The sequence below is a fragment of the Ursus maritimus genome, unplaced genomic scaffold (assembly GCF_017311325.1).
Source record: "Ursus maritimus isolate PB19 unplaced genomic scaffold, ASM1731132v1 scaffold_18, whole genome shotgun sequence".
Taxonomy (NCBI): domain Eukaryota; kingdom Metazoa; phylum Chordata; class Mammalia; order Carnivora; family Ursidae; genus Ursus; species Ursus maritimus.
Window position 1 is genome coordinate 43731934 of NW_024424230.1, and position 23060 is coordinate 43754993.

At 35.0% G+C, this 23060-nt stretch overlaps 1 protein-coding gene across 1 annotated transcript in view; it reads right to left on the reverse strand.

Annotated features, from left to right (window-relative positions):
- TAF4B (TATA-box binding protein associated factor 4b) overlaps window positions 1-23060 on the reverse strand; it is a 127009-nt gene that overhangs the window by 77950 nt on the left and 25999 nt on the right. Inside the window, exons 7-9 of the mRNA XM_008692810.2 lie at window positions 21917-22531; window positions 11259-11394; window positions 10458-10563 (exon numbers count right to left, since the gene is read on the reverse strand). Of these exons, the coding sequence (XP_008691032.2) occupies window positions 10458-10563; window positions 11259-11394; window positions 21917-22531 (857 nt within the window). The remainder of the gene's footprint in view (window positions 1-10457; window positions 10564-11258; window positions 11395-21916; window positions 22532-23060) is intronic.

Below are 23060 nucleotides of genomic sequence, written 5' to 3' on the forward strand. Positions count from 1 at the left end.
GGGGGGGGGGCAGAAGGAGAGGGAAAGAGAGAATCCCAAGCAGGCTCCATGCCCAGCATGGAGCCCAATGCAGGACTTGATCTCAAGACCCTGAGATCATGACCTGAGCCAAAAATCAAGAGCCTGATGCTCAACTGACTGAGCCACCCAGGCGCCCCTACATTTTTCACTTCTAAATGTCCTTTTTCAAATCATGGTATTCATTTTTTAACAGAAAATTGTTCCCTGCTCATTTTTGTGATTCCACATTTTATTTCTATTTTATAAGAATTTTTAATATAATAATTTAACATAGTTTAAAATAATAAATTTTAACATTTAACACTGAGCCTGGGTGGCTCAGATGGTTAAGCATCTGCCTTCGACTCTGGTCATGATCCCAGGGTCCTGCGATTGAGCCCCGCGTTGGGCTCCCTGCTCGGCGGGGAGCCTGCTTCTCCCTCTCCCTCTGCTGTTCCCCCTGCTTGTGCTCTCTCTGTCAAATAAATAAATAAAATCTTTAAAAAAAATAATAACAATAATAATAATTTTTAACATTGAATATTTGATCATCCAATGTTTGTAGTCACTGGGGTTTCAAATGTGCTGCTATTTCATTGTAGTTTAACTCTCAGGGTAACTTTTCCTTATACGTTTCACTTTTGAAAGTGAACACATACGTGGATACCAGAAAACCACGGAATGTCATTTTTAAAGTGCTGAAAGAAAAAAAAAAAGTCAACCCATAATTCTACCATAATTCTATCACTCCTGACATCATTGTCTATATAAATAACCTAAGGAATCTAAAAGTTATCAGAAATATGATCCTAACAAGCCAATTAGCATAGGATTAAAGAAAAAAGCAATGTGTTTCTATACATTAGTAACAGAAAAGGCAATCACCAAAAATATTTATAATAGCAATTAAAAGGTAACCTAGGAATAAATCCAACAGATAAATGCATAAATTGTGTACAACCTGTATAGATAAAATTATATCACTTTATTGAAAGATGTTAAAGAAGGCATGCATAAATGAAGATATAAATCATTTTTATACATAGAAGGCTCAAATTATAAAGAAATCAGCTTAAGGACAGTGGGCTCAATGTTATTCCAATTCGAATTCCAGCAGACATTTTTGGTGGAATTTAACTAATACTTAAATTTTTATGGAACAGCAAAATCCCAAGAATAGCCAAGAACAGTGGAAGGGTGGGTTATGAAAGTGAAGTACAGAGAAGAAATAAAGGAAAAGCAGGTAAAGAAGATGCCTTAACAGACTTAAAACTTATTTTGAAGCTATAGTAAATTGAGAAGCATGCTACTGGAAATAAACAAATTAACCAATAAGATAAAACAGGGATGAAAAGATAAACTAAAAATAATAGATAGCCTAGACAAGACCCTAGATATGACATAGGAGATGCTACAGATCACTGAGGAAAGACAGAGTCTTCATTAAAGCTGCTGAACAAATGATTATGACTATGGGAAAGAGAGAATTAAGATCCCTACCCTACATCATAAGAAAATTAAACCCTGTTGACCAAGATTTAAATACAAAAAGTAAAATTTCAAAACTTTTAGAACACTATAGAGGAGACTATCTTTATGATTGATACCAAGGAGGATAAAACCTCATGAGCAATTCATATAAGAAATTGCTAAATTCAACTACTTTCTTAAAAAATACAACTACTTTAAAATGAAGAACTTCTGTTCATCAAAATATACTATAGTGTACTGAAAACACTAACTCCAATAAATATTGGCAATACAGAAAAGTATAAAGAATTACACTAGGACTTCTGCTTAGTTGTAGACTGTCACTTATAACAGACAATTGTTCTGATTAAGAAAAACTAACAAAGCCAAAACATTTTTTAAAGTTTCTTTGAAGGCAGAGAAGTGCCGAGGAAACCAGGTCTTGAGGAGCCACAGTCCCAAGAGAAGAGAACCTCACCATTGGAAACCCAATTTTCTCCATGTTGTTTTTCCTTTGGGCATGTGCAAATTCTTGATGTGGAAGAAGACACTAAGAAGCCACAGAGAGGGGACACCTGGGTGACTCAGTCGGTTAAGCGTCTGCCTTTGGCTCAGGTCATGATCCCAGGATCCTGGGATTGAGTCCTGCATTGGGCTCCTTGCTCAGCAGGGAGCCTGCTTCTCCCTCTGCCTGCCATTCCCCCTGCTTGTGTGCTTGCGCGCGCTCTCTCTCTCTGGTAAATAAATAAATAAAATCTTAAAAAAAGGAAAAAGAAAAAAAAAAAAGCCATGGAGAGGGCACCTACTAAGAAGTAGAAAAGCCAAGAGAGCATTAGGCAATCTCATGATGATGGAGAGACAGAAAGTTAGAGTTCAAGGTTTCTGAGGCTGCCAATTTTCAGGGTATAGGCCATGATCCTATAAAAGAACTGAGGCACAAAGAAGCAGACTTGACAATGTGTGATGAATTTTCATCCAAGCACTGAACACTGAAGCTCTGCAAAAGAAAAGTCAAAGAAGCCAAGAAAAAAGCTTACGAAGAGCACTCTGAGAAGGATTCTGGGAGACAGCAGAAGAGCATCAGTAATCTGTCTGGCGTAACTATTTTGGAACTTTTGAATCTTTTGAAGGCTTCCAACTTCCAGGGGAAGGCTTGTAAGATAAATTGGGTTTTTCATCAATTTCAGCTGTTAGTTTGGCAAGGGCTACCCATCCCTGAGCTCCAGCCCTGAGGCAAACAGCTATGCACATGTATTAGAGCTGTCTGCACGCAGCTTGTGGCAACTGGGGGGGGGAGGGGAACTGTCCTCCAAACATCAGGAACATGTGCTCAGATCACTTATTGTTGCTTCTAATCTCAGAGGTGCAGACTATGAGGTGGGTGGCCATTTGCTGCTACTCCTCCCTCTGTTGCAAGGCCCTCATCCTCTAGCCAGAGTGACTTCTAAGGCATTTAAAGGGTCAGTCCCACTTTCCCCCATCCCCTTATTTTCCTCTTTTGGAAGCCAGATATGAAAGATTAGGACATTCAACAAAGGCAACTGCATATACAAGGGAAATGATAAAGACCAGACATACCCTGGGAAAATAAAAAGCTAAAAACAATCCAAGATCTAAAGTTTATACCTCAAGTTGATGCTACAACAAAAACAAAACACACACACACACAAACAAAAGACAGCAAGCCCTAGGGAATGGGAAGAATCTGATTTCCAGAGATGCCACATTATTAGATTCAAATGTCCAATTTTCAACAGAAAATTGTGAGACACACAAAGAAACACGAAAGTATGACCAATTAAAAGGAAAAAATAATCCACAGAAACTATTCCTGAAAAAGACCCAGCAATAGATGTATTAGACAAAGACTTTAAAACAACTGTTTTAAAGATGTTCAAAATACAAAAGGAAGATATGAGGAGAGTAAAGAAAAGGATGTATGACCAAAATGGAAATAACAATAAAGAGAAAACCTAAGGGGCGCCTGGGTGGCTCAGTGGGTTAAGCATCGACATCGGCTCAGGTCATGATCTCAGGGTCCTGGGATTGAGCCCCACGTCAGGCTCCCTGCTCAGCTGGGAGTCTGCTTCTCCCTCTCCGCCTATTTGTGTTCTCTCTCTCTCAAATACATAAAATCTTAAAAAAAAGAAAGAAAGAAAGAAAGAAATGAAAAAGAAACCAAAAAGAAATTCAGAAGCTGAAAAGCACAATAACTAAAATGAAAAATTCACAGAAAGGTTCAAAGGCAGATTAGGGAAGGCAAATAAAGAATCCATGAACTTGAAGATAGGGAAAATGGATATTATTGAGAATGAGGAGCAGACAGAAAAAAGATTGAAGAAAAGTGAACAGAACCTACAAGGACTGGTGGGAAACCACCAGATGGTCAAACACATGTATTATGGGGTCAGAAGGTGAAGAAAGGGACAGAGAATATTTAAAGAAATAATGGCTAAACACATCCCAAATTTGAGGAATAACATCAACTTAAACATCCAAGAAACTAAAAAACACCCAAGCAAGGTCATCTCAAAGAAACCCGCACTCAGACACATAATCAAACTTTCAAAAGACAGAGAAACTTGAAAGCAGAGAGAGAAAAACAACTCATCACATAGATGGTAGTGTCTCCCTCTATATGGTATTGGGAAAAGTGGATGTTACAGAACTTATCTTATTAGCACAGTACCTGGCACGCTGTAAGTTTAAATAAATATTACCGAAATGACAATAACTGCTAAGTTATTACCTTTTAAATAAGCCTCTAAACTGATAGGTCAAAAGAATATCTAAGACTGAAGATACTTTCATTTCTGAAGAATAACTGAGAAATGCCTCTTGACACTCCTAATAGACAAGATGGAGTAAGACCAGAATGATAACACAATGACTAGCACAGAGCAGACAACAAATACTGGTTAAATGGATTAGCAACATGTTGAGAAAAAAAAAATCATACCGAAGAGTTGGTTAATCTATCAGCATCACCCTAGAAGGTGGGCTAGAGTGTAAAGCTTTGTCTTTCACTTTTTTTTTAAAGATTTATTTATTTGAGAGAGAGGGGGGAGAGAGCGAGCGAGCGCATGTGCGCACGGTGGGGAGGGCAGACGGAGAGGGAGAGAATCTCAAGCAGACTCCCTGCCGAGCATGGAGCCTAACTCGGGGCTCGATCATGACGTAAGGAGTTGGTCACTTATTTAACTGACTGAGCCACCCAGGCAGCCTATCTTTCACTCTTGAATAGATACTAATGTCATCCATACAAACAAAACCTGCAATAAACCAACTAAATCTAACATACATGTACAGAATATGCTATCTGAACAAAAGCAAATATATTCTTCAAGTGCACATGAGACATTTTCCAGGGTAGACCATATATTGGGTCACAAATGAAATCTAAGTAGATTTAAAAAGATCACATAGCTTCTCTGATAACAATGGGATGAACTCAGAATCCACAGCAGAAAATAAAACTGCCAAATTAACAGATTTATGGAAATTAAACATACTCTTCAATAATCAATAGATCAGAGAAGAAATCCAAAGAGAAATTAGAAAAGACTTAGACAATGAAAATGAAAACACAACATACCAAACTTTATAGGAAGCTGCAAAGAAGTGCCAAGGAAATTTATAGCTATAAATAATTACATTAAAAAAAAAGAGGGGTGCCTGGGTGCTTAGTCAGTTAAGCATCTGCCTTTGGCTCAGGTCATGATTTCAGGGTCCTGGGATTGAGCCCTGTGTCAGGCTCCCTGCTTAGCAAAGAGCCTGCTTCTGACCTCTCCCTCTGCTCTCCCTACCCCTGGCTTGTGTGTGCGAGCTCGCTCTCTCTCTCTCTCTCTCTCTTTCTCAAGTAAAAAAAAAAAAAACACCCAAAAAACAAAAAACAAGAAAGATCTCATACCAATAAAATAATTTTACAACTTCATGAACTAGAAAACTAAAGGACAATCTAAACCCAAAGCAGCATAAGGAAGGAAAAATAAAAATTAGAGCAGAAACAAACAAAAGAGAATAGAAAAACAATAAGGAAAATAAACCCCAAAGTTGGTATTTGAAAAGATAGAAAAATAAACAAACCTTCAGCTAGACTAATAATAAAAAGAGAAGACTCAAATTAAAATCTGAAAAGAAAGTAGAGACATCACTACCACTACTGCAGAAATAAAAATTATTAGAGTACTAAGGAAACTGTATGCAAAAAAATAGAATAACCTAGATGAAATGGACAAATTCCTAGAAACGCAAAACCTACCAAGACTTAATCACAAAGAAAATCTAAATAACTAAGATTTTCAATAACTAAGGAGACTGAATCAGGAATAAAAAAATCTCCCAACAAATAAAAGCTCTGGCTTCACTGCCAGTTAGACCAAACATTTAAAGGAGAACTAATATCAAATCCTCTAAAACTTTCCCAAAAAACGAAAGAGGAGAAGGTATTTCCTAACCCATTCTATGAAGCCAGCATTACCATGATACCAAAGCCAGACAAAAATACCATAAGGAAACCAGATTGGTGTGCCTATCTGACTCGGTTGGTACAGCATGTGACCTTGATCTTGGGATTGAGTTCAAGTTCCACACCGGGTGTAGAACCTACTTTTAAAAAAGGTAGGAAAAAAAAAAAAGGAGGAGCACCTGGGTGACGTAGTCAGTTAAGCGTCGGACTCTTGGTTTCAGTTCAGGTCATGATCTCAGGGTCGTGAGATCAAGCTCGGTGTTGGGCTCTGTGCTCGGCACAGACTCTGCTTAAAACTGTCTCTTCCTCTCCCTCTGCCCCTCACCTGCCCACACACTCTCTCTCTGTCTCTCTCTCAAATGAATATTTTTTTACAAATTAAAAAATTAAAAAAATTTAAAAGAAAGAAAACTATAGACCGATATCCCTTATGAACAATGACACAAAATTCCTCAACAAAGTACCAACAAACTGAATTCGACAGCACATTAAAGGATCATACACCAAGACTAAGTGGGATTTATTCCTGGAGTACAAAGATGGTTCAACATACAAAACTGATCAATTTAATACAGATTAACAGAAAGGAGGAAAAAGCCACTGATCATCTTGAGTGATGCTGAGAAATAATTCTACAAAATTTAACACCTTTTCAACATTCAAAAAACCAAGAATGGAAGAAAAGTATTTCAACATAATAAAACAATATATGAAAAACCCACAGTGAAAACCATATTCAATGATGAAAGACTGAAAACTTTTCCTCTAAGATCAAGAACAAGATAAAGATGTTAACTTTGGCCTCTTCTATGCAACATAGTACTGGAAGTTCTAGCCAGAGCAATTATGCAAGAAAAAGAAATAAAAGAATCCAAATTGGAAAGGAAGAGGTAAAATTATCTCTATTCATAAACAATATGATCCCACGTGTTAGAAAACCCTAAAGATCCCACAATAAATTAGAATTAATAAATGCATTGAATAAAGTAGCAGGATACAAAGTTTACACAAAAAAATCAGCTACATTTCTATACATTAACAATGGGCAATTTGTGAAGGAAATAAGAAATTACATTTACAATAGCATCAACTAGGACAAAATACTTAGGAATAAATTTAACCAAGAAGCCAAAAGACTTGCACAATGAAAACCACAAAATGTTGTTGAAAGAAATTAAAGAAGACATAAATGAATAGAAACACACCCCATATTCATGGATTGGAAGGCTTATATTACTAAGAAGTCAATGTTACCCAGAGCAATCTACAGATGTAATGCATCTCTATCAAAATCCCAGTGGCATTTTTTGCAAAAATAGAAAAACCCAACTTAAAATTCATATGGAATCTCAAGGGACCCTGAATAGCCAAACAATCTTGAAAAGAAACAAAGATGGAGACCCTGATATCAAAATTGACTACAATGCTACAGTAATCAAGATAGTGTGCTACTAATATAAAGACTGACATACAACCAAATGAATAGAACAGAGAAGACATAAATATCAAAATTGACTACAATGCTACAGTAATCAAGATAGTGTGCTACTAATATAAAGACTGACATACAACCAAATGAATAGAACAGAGAAGACATAAATAAACCCTTACATATATGGTCAAATGATTTTTGACATGGTGCCAAATGAGTGGATTTTTGACAAGGGTGCCAAGACCTTTCAGTGGGGAACAGATAGTATTTTTAGCAATACTAAGTGCTGAAGAAACTGGAATCCACATTCAAATGGGATGATGTTGGACCTTTACCTAATTCCATATACAAAAATTAACTAATAAAGGATCAATAACCAGAAAGGATAAAAAAATATAGGACCTAAAACTATAAAACTCTTAGAAGAAAACAGGACAAAAGCTTTACGACATTGTGTTTGGCAGTAATTTCTTGCATATGACACCAAAGCCACAAGCAACAATAGGGTATTAAACAACTGGATTTCACAAAAATTTTTGAATTTTTTTGCTTCAAAAGACATTAACTTCAGAGTAAAAAAGCAATGCGCAGAGGAAAGTATTTGCAAATCATACATCCAATAAGGGAGAAATATACAGAATATAAAACTCAATAACCAAAAAAATCTGACTATAAAATGAGCAAAGTACTTGAATTGAAAATTATCCAAAGAAGATATACAAAAGCAATGATAAGCACATGAAAAGATGCTCAACATCACTAATCATTAGGGAAATGCAAATCAAAACCACAAAGAAATACCACTTTACATCTATTATGAAGACTATTATCAAAGAAAACAAAACCAGAAAATAACAAGTGTTGGCAAGAATGAGGAAAAATCTGAACTCCTGTGTACTGTCGATGGGAATGTAAAATGGTACAACTGCTGTGGAAAATAGCATGGCAGATCCTCAAAAAATAAAAAATGTAAAATAGATACCATATGATCCTTTAACTCCATTTCTGGATATATAACCAAAAGAACTGAAAACAGACGTGAAGATATTTGTATGCCCATATTGATAGCATCATTATTCACAATAGTTAAAATGTGGAAGACACTCAAGTGTCCATTGACAGATGAGTGGATATACAACAGAATATAATTCAGTCTTAAAAAGGAAGGAAATTCTGACTTATGCTACAACGTGGATGAACCCCCGAGGACATTATTCTAAGTGGAATAAGCCAGTCACAAAAAGATAAATACTGTGTAATTCCACTTACATGAGACTGCTGTAGTCAAAATCACAAAGACAGAAAAGTAAGTTGAATGTTGGTTGCCAGGGGCTGGTGGGAAGGGAAAAATAAGGACTAATTGTTTAAAAGGTATAGAGTTTCATTTTATAAAATGAAAAGAGTTCTGGAGATAGATGGTGGTGATGGTTGCATAACAACATGAGTATACTTAATGCCACTTAAAAATGGTTATGATGGTGAATTTTATGTTGTGTATTTTCCAAAAATTTTTTTAAATGGAAGAAGAATTAAGAATTAAGACAGTTTATAACAATCACAAAAGCATGGTGAGTTTTAAGCACTCTTGAAACACTGAGGAAATAAAAATTGGGGTTCAGAATCCAGCAAAGAGAAAAGTACCCTAACTCTTAGTTGAAACTCCTCAGGGACTATATCCTGGAGCCAGGAGAACCAAAGGGACACAGAATCTTGGAAAGATTACAACCTAGCTTTGAGCCAGCTCAATTACTGACTATATTGAGGCAATCTGCTCCTCTACAGCCAAACAGAAAATTAGGTAAATTCTCTTTCTGGAAGTAACTAAACCAAAACTTTGATAATTATTTTTTAAACATATCTGACATTGACTCAAAAAAAAAAAAATTACTAAGTGGACACCAAGAAACAGGACAAAAAAGCCAGGTAAAAGAAGGAGACTTACAGTTAACATGGATATAGCAATACTAGGCATGGACTTTAAAATAAGTATGATTAACTGTTCAAGAACACAGAAGATAAGATACTTCCACTGGTGAGAGAATAAAGAACACACTATAAAGAAATTATTCCCAAATCACTACCATGGCAAAAGACTTGGATGTTGGATACATAAAAAATGCTAAAAATTCAACCATAAGAAAACAAATAACTCAATAAAAAAAATTGGGCAAAGTATTTGAACACTCACTTCATCAAAGAAGGTATATGGATAGCAAATAAATATAAGAACAGATGCTTATCATCTTTAGTCATTAGGGAAATGCAAATTAAAACCACAAAAATAACCACAATACACTTATTAGGATGGTAAAAATCAAAAGAACTGACAATATCAAGAGCTGACAAAGTTGAAGAGCAAATGAACTCTTATTGCTGGTAGAAATGCAAGATGGTACAGTTCCTTTGGTAAGCAGTTTGGTAGTTTCTTAAACAGTTAAACACACACATACCTAGTGATCCAGCATCATATTCCTAGATATTTACTACAAAGAAATGAAAACCTATGTTCACATAAAAATCTGTATATAAATGTTTATAGCAGCTTTACATATTATCGTCAAAAATCAGAAACAACCCAATGTCCATCAATAGGAAAAGGGATAAAGAGATCTACATTTATACAAAGAATACTTCTCACCAATACAAAAGAACAATCTTCTAATATTCAAAATGATATGGATGAATCTCAAAAACATGCAGAGAGAAAAAAGATGCAAAAAGGTTAATGTAATTTTTCATTTATGTGAAGTTCAAGAATAGACAAAAAATGATCTATGGTGATGGACATAAGAATAGCAGCTGCTGGAGGCAGGGGTCAGAAGTAATTGATTTGAAAGCAGCATGAAGGTAAAGGATATGTTCAGTATCTTGATTATACAGGGATATATGTTTATCAAAATTCATTGAACTATACACTTAAGATTTGCACACTTGTTTATAAATTATACTCAATGAAGTATTGTCAGCTTTTTAAAAAGACATCCATATATTTTATAAGTATTATTCTGTCATCTTTTCTTTTTAACCAGACCAAATTTTAACTACTTCCTTTAACCAGACTGAATTTTAATTATTTATTTTCTTTACCTGAAGGATGTTGTTCCATTCTCTTTTACTTTATTTTTCTGAATAGGAGATGCTTGGAGTGATAGAATTTTATTTCCTGGCAGGGTAATTTGCTTTAGAATGGAAGCTATACAAAGAAAAGGAGAAAGAAAAATGAATTAAAAAAAAAAAACTATGCCATATCAGGAAAAATGCAGAATAACAGCTTTTAGTATACAGAGAATAATCAAAGAAAATTTCAAGCTGTCCTAAAACTATGTTTAAATTCGAAAACGACAATCACTTTATTCCCTGCACAAGTAATCATCTTATAAAATCAAGACCTCTCCATTTCTTTTTATATAGTCTTCAAACGGTCTACAGAATTACCAGCATTACAAAAACATGCAGAGAAAGTGACAGGTGATAAATGTTAATAATATATCATTTATATTTGTAGATTTAAAAAATACATGAAATCTCTAACTTTTTACATGTAAGAATGATTTCCAAACTTAGAAAAAGAAGTACATTTTAAAAAGAAATAAAGTTATAGCAAATTTGTAAGTTAAAAAGTGCTTTATTTACAAATAGGTTATTCTATCTAATTACAAAATACCATGAGCAGCTGCTTCTTTTATTCTAAAGCAATACATATCCCTAAAAAGTAGCTATGTATGTACAAAGAATGTACTAAGTAGTTATTTTTCCGTCCTCCCTCCTAGGTCCTATTTCAAAGACTATCTTCTCTTAACATAACAATAAAAAAAAAAGAGAGAATAATACAAAACCCCATCATATTCCAAACCCAGTGTGATGGGGCAGGGATGGATCGGGGTCTACCTGGAGGAAACTGACTGGTAGGTATTGCAGTGCTCACTGGCATCTTCTTCTGTCCAGATTTCTGAATGGTCAATGCTGAGGAATGGGAAAGTGTGGTCACTTGTTTTGCAACACCTCCTGAAGGCTGCTGGACTACCTGAAACAATGAGAACTATTAATACACTCATTCAACTAAAACTGCTTTAGAAAAGAACAAGCTTTCAGTTGTGACAGAACAAATGACTGTGCTCACGTAACTGTAACAATACCTTTATATTAGGATAACAGAAAGTCTACTTAAAATTTATATTTGTATGTCACAAAATTATCTTGTTCAATAGTGAAAAACATGACTATTAAGCAATATATTTTATTTTTAGAGTAGAATTCAAATTTGCATTATATACTGCCCAACTTAAATCTCCATTTGGATCCTATTTTCATTTTTTAACTTAAGGAAAATTTCAAACATACACAAAATGAAACCACCTATTCCATTATTACCCAGCTTCAACAATGATTAATTCTTTACCAATTCTGTTTTATCCATATCCCTACCCACTCATTTTCTCACCACTCTCATTTTTTTAAAAATCCCAGGTATATCTTTTTACCCCTAAATATTCAAAACATATCTCTAAAAGATAAAGGCTTTTAATGCGCTGCTTTTTACAGGTCTCTGGAAAACAATAATGCTAAGGCATTCTCCAAGAGAACAGTTCAAGAAATCCAGAGGGCAAGGGCTGGGGACAAAGGAAAAGAAATTAAACTAATCGTAGGGCCTTATTTTTAGCTACAAAGAAGAAGAAAAGTCAAAATAGCAGAGCTTCATTTTTTTCACTTCAAAAGAGAAAAAGTCACCATGTATACTTGAGTCTCCTAAGTGAATTACTTAAAAGTCCTTAAACTCAGAAAAGGCTAATATAAACAAGTCAGGAGAAAGACTTCTGAAAAGAATTTTGGGGATATAATTTATTCTATTTTCTAATTTTTTTGTAAATAAAATATAAAATTTAGTGTATATTACTAAATAAAAGTAACTCACAAGAAACTCAAAATATCCCAGTAAAGAATCCCATGGGAACTAATGCCCAGACAGAAATACGAGTTGTAATAATTCAACTGCCATCATTCTATAAAAAGAAACTCTTGAAAGACAGAAAGAACTCTTGAAAATAACGATGTATTTCCATAAGTTGAGATTATAAATTGAGTTGTATTGTAAAGTACGAGGGATCAGATTTATATTCTACAAAGTAATATTTTGATGGATAAACAGATAAAAGAAGTTATGGTATACATACAGTGGAATAGTACTCAGCTACAAAAAGAATGAAATCTTGCCATTTGCAACAACATGGATGGACCTAAGAGGGTATATTATGTGCTAAGTGAAACAAGTCACAAACTTCCAATTATAAATTAAGACATGTGAATACAATATATAGTATAGGGAATACAGTTAATAATATTTTAATAACTTTGTATGATGACAGATGACAGCTAGGTTTAGTGTCGTAATCACTTCCTAATGTATTTAAATGTTGAACATTACTATGTTGTTTGTTGATACTAATATATTGTGTATCAACTGTACTTCAAAAAAATTTTTTTTATGTGTATGTATAGATAAAGGTCTGTAAGTTAAAAAACAATCTGTAAACAGTGATTATTTCCTAGGATTCTACTACAGGGTAACTTTGCTTTCTATTTTGTGTATTTATTATATACTTCATATATACTTTAGAGATATCTATATTATTTGCTTTTTTATGATTAGCATAAGCTACAGTTATAATTAGAAATATGTTGAATTTTCAAATAACTAAAGATGAGAATATTAGAAAAACAATAAATTTTACAAAATAATATACATTCAGAGTCACATTTATGCATTCAGACTGAAATTCAACAGAAACACTCCTCTAACAATTCTGGCTTATCTCCCTATTCACATTTTATTTCTCAATATCCTTTATTAAGGATTCTTTTCCAGCATTTTAATTGTGAAAAACAGTAATAAAATATCAGAGAAGTGTTTATGAGTTAGTCTTCATACCATCCTGATAGGTATTCATATAAAAGCCCAAAGGCCTGCCCCTGATGTGGACACAGGCTCTACACAGCCTGGCTGTATGCACCCTCAGCTATAAAGAGTGGGGGGAAGGGGCTGCAGACAGGGGTGGGCCCCATGGGACCTCAGCACCAGCGTGCAGCCCTGGAAAGAACAAGTTGGGGAAAGCAAGCCTCAGTGTCCACCTGTAGGATCCCGGGTGTGCCTTGCCCTGCCTACAGCCCAACAGGGGTCAAGATCATACATGTGGAGGAAGACAAAAACGCCAGTTAAAAATATATAGGAGCACCTGGCTGGCTCAGTGATGGAGTAAGTGACTCTTGATTTTGGGGTTATGAGCTTGAGCCCCACCTTGGTGTAGTGATTACTTAAATAAAACTTTGAAAAAAATACACATATATAACCATAACTTTATAAATTATATTTATATATATTATGAACATACATATACTAAATACATAAAGGTATATGATATGTGATATTTATATATATCGCAAAGTTCTGAGCTGGGATTTAACAATCCTGGATCCCCATCATTTCTCATCTTAATGACTATAACACTTGGGGCAGCATATGTGTAGAATACTCCTGCACACTTGCTGAACAAAATAAAATACAATGAATGAGAAAGTAAAAGTGCATTCATTACTGTTCTTTTAAAGAAAGTACCACTTAAAACCATATATTAGGCATCTTATGGAGACTGAAATTATCATAGAGAGATGGAAAGTCACCCTAAGAGGTATTTACTCCTACTTGGAAAGCAAAAGAGCAAGCTATTATATTTTTAAAAACTTAAGTCCTTTATTTAATTTCCATCCAAAAAGCAACTAGGCAGGAAAACCAATAAATAGTACATACCTTAGCCTTTTCTCTTGACATGTCAAATTCTGATGTTTTATTTGGATGTTAACATAAAATAATGTTCTAGTAGTTTATAGAAATACAGGTCTAGTGCTACACAATATTACTTAGGTTTTTTTTATATTATGGTCTGGGGTATCGGACAAGGATCTATTCTTAAATTTCATAAGGAAAGGATGAAAAGAAACACAAGTATGGATTAAACAAGTAGATGAGAACATCCCTTACACTTTTTTTTTTAAAGATTTTATTTGAGAGAGAGACCATGTGTGAGCAGGGGGAGGGGCAGAGGGAAAGACTCTCAAGCAGACTCCTCGCTATGCGCTAAGCAAGGAGGCTGATGGAGCTTATCTCAGGACCCTGAGATTATGACTTGAGCAGAAATCAAGAGTCTGGCACTTAACCAATTGAGCCACCCAGGCACCCCCATCCTTTACACTTTGCTTTCCCTGTATTTCAACCGTCACCTACTCCCCTGTTCATAAATACACAGCAATCAAATTCTTATCTATAAATAACTCACGTAGTACATAAACACACAGTGATTGAAATCAAGGGTATTATCTGCTCTAATTTCTATATAATATTGCATGCACTCAGTAGGTTGAGTTCTAGAAAACAGAGGACCCCAACTAAACAAAAGCTACAGAGTTATAGTCAGGAAATACATGTTAGTTGCCAACTATTTCTCAGGAACAGCCGACATGTGGTTCATGTACCACTATTTCCTTATCTTCTGGGACGACGACATACATCACTAAATACCATCACTTCTATACACCCTCATCCAGCCTCAGAATCTTAACATAGAGCTCCAGTAAAATTCTACAAAGAAAGCTGAAACTATTTGCCATGCCCAATTTCAAACTCAACCTTGGTAAACTTCAAAATATGCTGTTTCTTTCATTTAAACGGCCTTCTAAACACTTTTAAAAATGTGCTCAGATGAATTCTTAGTTATACTACCAGCTTTTATAGGAATCTGTAAATGCTGCTTCAAATTGAGAACCTCTAAATTTCTGTTAAAAATTTTAAATGTGCTTATTGTATGATTTGATTTATATGAAATTCTAGAACAAGCAAAAATAGTCTGTGGGAGAAAATTATCAGAAGAGTTGTTACTTCTCAGGGTGTAGGGACGGGGACTAGGAGACAGGAGGATACTTCCAGATGATGGTAACATTCTATATCTTGGTAAGAGGTTTGAGTTACACAGAGGTATGTGCTACCTGCCAAAACTTGAACAACGTTACATTTGAAATTTGTGCATGTCATTATATGTAGATTTTAGCTAAAAAGAAAAAAAAACCTGACCTGTAAATATGGAAATACTGAACTGTAATTAATAATATGCATGTTTAATTATTCAGGAAGAAGTCTTTGAAATGCATCAAGAAGTTAAGATGATTGAAGGCTGGATAAATACACAATAAATCAAGTATTGTAATTGTAAATAGAATCTAGGTGGTTGGTATACAAGTGTTCACTATAAACTTCAACACTGTGTTTCAGAATCTCCATAACAGAACATTTTCTTGAATAAGGCAAAAATAAGATTTTATATATTGTAAATACTGTCTCTAAATAGTTTATTGTCCATCAATTCTAATGTAATCTTACCAAATTAAAAGAAAAAAAATTCCTTAAGTAAATTTAAATGAACTAGCATTAACGAATCTATATATTGACTATTATTATGTAAACCCTGATTAAAGATAGCATGTGAAGAATTTTCTGTGCAACCCTAATTATGTATGGTAAACACACGGCAGGCCTTATTTGAATTCAACCTCTCTCTTCACCAAACCCTTCCTTAGTCCTATTTAAGTGGGATTATAATCAACAACTGAATTCTACCTTTCCTCTCACTTGTTAACAGAATGCAAAAAAAAGAAAGAGAAAAAAAAGACAAACTGCTTAAATCTGGATCCTTAGGTCAGTCCAATATGAAACTGAGAGTGAACTACTTGAGCCAATGAAGTAATTAATGAGTAGGGAAAAAAGAAACAAGGATCAATTTTTACTTCAAGTTCTCTAATAAAAATACTGGCCACCAGCACACTCAGAAGCTAAAATTTATATCTTGAAAATACTTCTTGTCCAGTGAAAACTGAAGTCAGAGTCAGTCAGCAGAATTAAGTTTCATAGAGTACTTCATATAAGAATATATTTGTTGAAAATTCTTTAATGGTTTCCCTTACTTTAAAATAATTAGGTACCAGAAGAAAATGTGATGCAATAGCAACAACACATTTTTTCTAATATTCTGGATCAATTTATTTTAGGAGATCAGCTTTACTTCAATATAATGAAACAGAAAATTACTGCATTTATTAATGCACTAATATTTGTTTTTGTCTTATATCCACAAAACCCTAATATTTGGAGAATGACTGTTGTACATACTTGACCACTTATTTATCAAATGTCTACAATTCTGTTAAGGAAGAAATGTAAGTAAGAGTCATTTAGGGAAATATATACTTGAAATAAGGAAAATATCTATGATAACACTAAAACTTCCTGCCCTCTCTACATATAAAGTATTTTTTAAAGATATTGAACTGATATATAAACACAAGATTACTACTAAGAGTAACAACACTCAGTTTACTCTCTAAAATTATTAGCATTTTTTTCTAAAAATACCGACCAAGAATCGTGAATTAACTTTCTCATTCATGAATTTTATTCTTACATATTGTGGATTTGAGAGGCTTATTGTTTAATTTTTATGTGGTAGAATTTGTTATTAAAATGTATCAAATTTAATTCTAAAATGATCAGACTGAAATTTAGTTTTTCTCTATTAAATTAGCTTTTGCTAATTAAGTTTAAATTTAATTTAAATGGTAATCTTTAGTTTAAATTTTGCTCAACTATGAATAAAACAGTTTTTTCACTAATTTCCTAAGAAAAACTTTAAAGCATCAAAACTGAAAGCTTTTACTTACTATCCACCCATCATCAGTAGACTATAACACAATTCACCCACTTTCTTTTATTAACTTTTAAGGAAAGGTAAAACGTTAAGCTTAACGTTTAGTTGGAGTGTATAACGTCATGGAACACCTATTATGCCAGAATTGATAGATAACCAACAACACTAACCATTTATAAAAACTAGATTGTCAGATGAAATCACTGGAACTACCGATTAAGTCCATATTTCAACAATTCAAGCATTTGAGTACCAAAATATACCAAGCAATGAACTACTGGCACAAAATGAAAAACTTATATCTAGAGAAACTGAACAATTACAATTATTTCATTTGATAAGAACTCTAGCAGATCCCCAGAGGATAACATACAATAATGAATGAGATAGAAAAGATAACATATAGTAACAAATCTAAATTAAAAAAATAAATCGGGGCACCTAGGTGGCTCAGTCATTAAACGTCTGCCCTCGGCTCAGGTCATGATCACAGGGTCCTGGGATCAAGCCCCGCATCGGGCTCCCCACTCAGCGGGAAGCCTGCTTCTCCCTCTCCCACTCCCCCTGCTTGTGTTCCCTCTCTCACTGTGTCTCTCTCTCTCAAATAAATAAAATCTTAAAAAAATAAATAACTAAATGGGAAAGGCCTCTTTAATCTGGAATAAAAATGTATTATTTCATAAAATAATAATTCTATAAAATCTAAACCCTGTAATGGGAGAGTAAAAGGATTCTTCTAACTTGAAAGTGTGATATTTAAAACATGTAGAAGGCAGGAAACCCGAACAATTCTCCAGTAAAGCTAGTACATGCTAGAAAGAGATAAAGCATTTAGAAGAGGTTTTAAAATTCATGATCAATCATTAAAAGAAATAAACAAAAAAAAAGAAAAAAATTTTTTAGAGAGTATGTAGATGTGAGCAAGCAGGGTGGGAGGGTGGGGGGGGGAGGAGAATCTCAAGCAGGCTCCATACCCAGCACAGAGCCCAACCTGAGGGGTAAGGGTGAGGGGCTCAATCTTACAACCCTGAGGTCATGACTTGGCCAAAATCACTTAACCAACTGAGCTACCCAACCACCCAGAAATAAACAAATTTTAAACCTAACATTGAACAGGCATACTTATATTCTTCAGGTCATTTTTGGAGACTATATCCTGAGTTGTGTGAACCACAGATTTGATCCAGTATAGCAATTCTCATATTTTAAATTATTATTTGCCTTATCTCTTATAAGCTGCACTGAATACTTTATGTTTCTAGCACCCTGAGTATTTTCCTCCTCACTTATCTAATGGGACTAAATTGGACTATGGTTTATAATGGGCTCACAGATGATACTCTTAAATTACTTGAGTAATACTAAACTTCAGTAATATTAATTTCCAAAATTAGTTGTTTCAAAAGAATGTCCTAGTTCAATCCTTACCACACAGAATGGCTTGTTTTGTGCCCTAGGTAAAAATGTGTTCTAAAACAAATTACAGTGCATCTTTGGTGTTTAGCTGCTCTAGTGTTGGACATTTTAAATAGGAAGGTATGAATACTGACAGCAAATTTGTTGAGTAAAATTAAAACAAAGGCCAAACAAGAAAGCAGAATTCACAAGAAAAATTAAATTATTCCACATTTTTATAAGAATGAAAGTAGGAAGTCAAAAAAATCCCTAAAATTTACCATTAGATTTTTTTTCTTTTCTTTTCTTTCTTTTCTTTCTTTCTTTCTCTCTTTCTTTCTTTCTTTCTTTTTTTTTTTTTTAGATTTTAAGATCTCTACACCCAACCTGGGGCTCAAACTCACAACCCTGAGATCAAAAGTCCCATGGTCCATAGACTCAGCCAGCCAGGCTCCCCCCATTGGAAAATCCGTTATATTTTTTTCTTGATTGAAATTGTTTATAACATATAACAAGTCAAATATACAAAACATAAATGCTGCCACAGTATTATTACCACAGTTTTCCTGTTTCAGGACACTCTAGAAACCTAGAAGTTATTGCCATGAGTACCATATCTTAATGGGAAAGACCCACAGTTTTAACTTGAGATCCAATACTTGTTGAGTGCCAGTGGATGGATCAGTTAATGTTTCCAGATTCTTAGTTTTCTCCCTGCATTTTCTTCATCATAAAATTATTTTAAAACCCACAGTTATGCAAGCTGGTACAGCCACATTGGAAAACAGTATGGAGGTTTCTCAAAAAGTTAAAAAAAAGAGCTACCCTATGACCCAGCAATCGCACTACTGGGTATTTACCCCAAAGATACAGGTGTAGTGAAAAGAAGGGACACATGCACCCCAATGTTCACAGCAGCATTGTCCACAATAGCCAAACTGTGGAAGGAGCCGAGATGCCCTTCAACAGACAAATGGATAAAGATGTGGTCCATATATACGATGGAATATTACTCAGCCATCAGAAAGGATGAATACCCACCATTTGCATCCCATGGATGGAACTAGAGGGGATTATGCTAATTAGAATAAGTCAAGCACAGAAAGACATAATCATATGTTTCACTTATATGTGGAACATAAGGAATAGCACGGAAGACATTAGGAGGACAAAGGGAAAAATGAAGGGGGGGAATCAGAGGGGGAGACAAACCATGAGAGACTATGGACTTGGAGAAACAAACTGAGGGTTTCAGAGGGGAGGGGGTGGGGGAATGGGTTAGCCGGGTGATGGGTATTAAGGAGGGCACGTATTGCAAGGAGTACCGGGTGTTAAACGCAAACAATGAACCATGGAACACTACATCAAAAACTAACAAAGTACTGTATGGTGACTAACATAATAAAAACAAACAAATAAAGAAAGAAATAAAAATAAAAAATAAATAAAACCCACAGTTAATACATGACATGCTTTTAAAACTCTATATAGCTATAAAGTGTTATTTCACTTCAGGAACTAATATGGTATAGGTGTTCAATAAAGATCAGCACTGATTCAAGAATCACTTATGACCCATAAAAAGGATTTCAATTCTGTTCAGTGCTACCAAAAAGAGTCCTTTCCTTGAGGCAATTACTGTTGCAGTGGTTCCCAAAGCTGGCTGCTCAGACTGATGTTTAAGAATCACTGCTTCTAGAAAGGTTTCATCTCTGAGATTAAATTCAGACAACCCAAGAGAAATTCTGCAAGGAAGGCACATTTCTTTATTTGAAAATCCGACTCAGGGTAGGAAGGGATGAAAAATGATTAGCACCCAGAAAATGACATTACTTCCTACCTATCCAAGAGTCTGACGACTATCCAAACCAATCTCCCCCTTTCATCTTCTGCCCATAGCTGACCTCTGCCTCAAAGACAAACATCCACAGACATTAACCTCTTCTCCTGATCAGACAACAACGCTGGGAAGTTTACTTAGATTTTATTATTCCCAGAAGCAGAATAAACTAAAACAAGGAGATTCAACACACAGCCTTTAACATAAAAATTTATAAAAGAAAACAAGGGCAATGACCAAAAATTAAAAAGAACAGCTAGCTGTTATGGTATAAGGTAAGTGAGTTTATTAAGAAATGTGATTTTTAATTAATTCACCATGTACTATCTCCTGCAGGTTAATAATAATCTCACAGTCTGTCCTGAATAAACTAGAATGTTCTAAACATTATGAAAATAAAGGGAAACCTCATTAAAATGAGTCAGGAGGCCAGAAGGGGAACCTCTCACACCCTATAACTAGTCATCATTGCAGACCCCAACAGGAAGAGAGGTACCTTGCATTCCCAGCAGGAAGAAGCCTATCCTTTACTACCTTTGCAGGAGGAAGAAAGATTTTCACCCTGCCCAGCAACAGCCCAGTCAATGACAGACTGTCACAACTCAGCCAATAAGAAGCCACTACACTCTGATTTACTCCAGTGGACTTCTGTTTGTAACAGTCTTTTCAAACTTCCGCCTTTCCTCTGTACAAGGATTCTTCTTTGTTCTCTAAATCTACCTATGGTTTTGCCATATCTTGCTTGTCCTGAATTCTAATTCTTTGCTATTCCCAAATAAACCCATTTTTGCTGGTAAAATGACAGTTTTATTTCAAAGGTTAACAACACTAATTGATAAACAGCTAAGATTTCTTTCATCTAAGAACATCCCAACCTACCAAGTTTAGGAAAAAACACAACTTCATACTCATCTACTTCCCCCACTGTTTCCCTCTCCCCTTAGCACATTTTTCTTGAGAAATGTTACCATAACATTACTTCTGTAATAATCTTGCCCAAAAGATTTAGTCTGAATCTAATCTTGAGGAAACAATTAGACAAAACAAAGGACATTCTGCAAAACAACTAGTCTAGGTACTTAAAACTATTACAACAGAATGAGCAACTATAAAAGGCTGAGGCCTAAAGAGAAATGACCGGTAATGCCAATACGCAGTTCTTTATCAGAAACAACATCAGAAAAAAGGACTTATTAGCCATAAAGGACACTGTTGGGACTACTGGGAAAAAAAATTATACCAATATTAAATTTCAAGTGTGATAATAAGTACGTGGCCGTTATGTTAAAAAAAAAATCCTTTTCCTTAAGAGATACATAGTACTTAGAGGTACAATGTCACAACTTCTGCAATTAACTCTCAAATGGTTGAGGAAAAAGTTTTGTGTGTGTGCTTGAGTGTGTGAATAAAGAGGGGGAGAGACTAAGCAAATGCGATAAAACGTTAAGAACTATTCAAACTCAGTCAAGGATACTCAGGGGTTCGTTTTACTAGTCTTGCCAGTTTTCTGAATGTTTGCAATTTTCAAAAGAAGAAACTGAGAAAGAAAATGAAATGTTACTCACTAGTTGTTTGACTTTAACTGCCTGTGGAATCCCAGCTGTCTGTGAGAGGATGGGGCCTGGCTGTGCAAGTTTGATTTGGACTGGAGCAATGATGGCCTTATCAGATGTGGTCCCAGCAGAAGTAACAACAGGTTTCACAGATGGAAGACAGATAGCTGCTGCTGAAGTTTCTCCGAAAGTTACTGATGGAAGGGCCAGCGTGACCGCTGCCCCAGAGACAACTGGCTTTTCAGGTTGAAGCGAGACTGCTGTAACTGTGTTCTGTATAGATGTCACAAGTGGTTTTGGAGTCTGAAGCAAAACAGTTCCAGCTGCTGTTCCTCCTGGTACAGCAGCTGGACCCACAGAATGAAGTGTCACAACTCCAGTTTTTGCTCCCCCTGGACCAGCAAGTGGATTCAGAGTTGGCACTGACACAGTACTGGGTGTTGTTGCTCCGGAAACGACGACAGGTTTTTCAGACTGGATTGAGCAAACTGTTGTTGTCACTACAGGAGAAGTTGTTGCTGTGGTGGTACAAGTAGCAATGACTACCTCGTTAGAGGTCTGCTGAACGCACTGCTGAATAAAGCTCTGGGAGTTGGGCATGAGTTGTCGTAAGGCAATCACACTTTTCTAGAAACGGGAATAAAAAGAACCTGATAACTAAACAAATCAGCTGCTAGTAAAATAGAACTTCTTTGTAAAATAGAACTTCTTTGTATATCATAGCTTTACAACATAAATCAAAAGTATATCAAGTATTTCAGTGGAGGAAATCTGATGGCACTTGGTAGTTATACACTGCCAATATCCTGGATACAACCAATTTAAAGCCCAAAAATGCTTTATTTTTCAATACAAATTATTATCTCAGTATTAAATTTATTTTATATCCCTCAAGATCAATTTGGTAAAATAAAACACTGTGTCACACGTGTTTGTATTTACTTATACCCCATAGTAGATCACTAATAATTTTTGTATCAGTAAGTTTCTTTATATGGCAATAGAATCTTAAAAAAAAAAAAAAAAAGTTTTTGTTAAATAACTTTCCAACTTTGCATAGAAACAGTTTTTAAATCAAAATAAAACTCATACATGGGACGCCTGGGTGTCTCAGTCAGTTAAGTGTCTGCCTGCCTGACTGCCATCCTGGGATGGA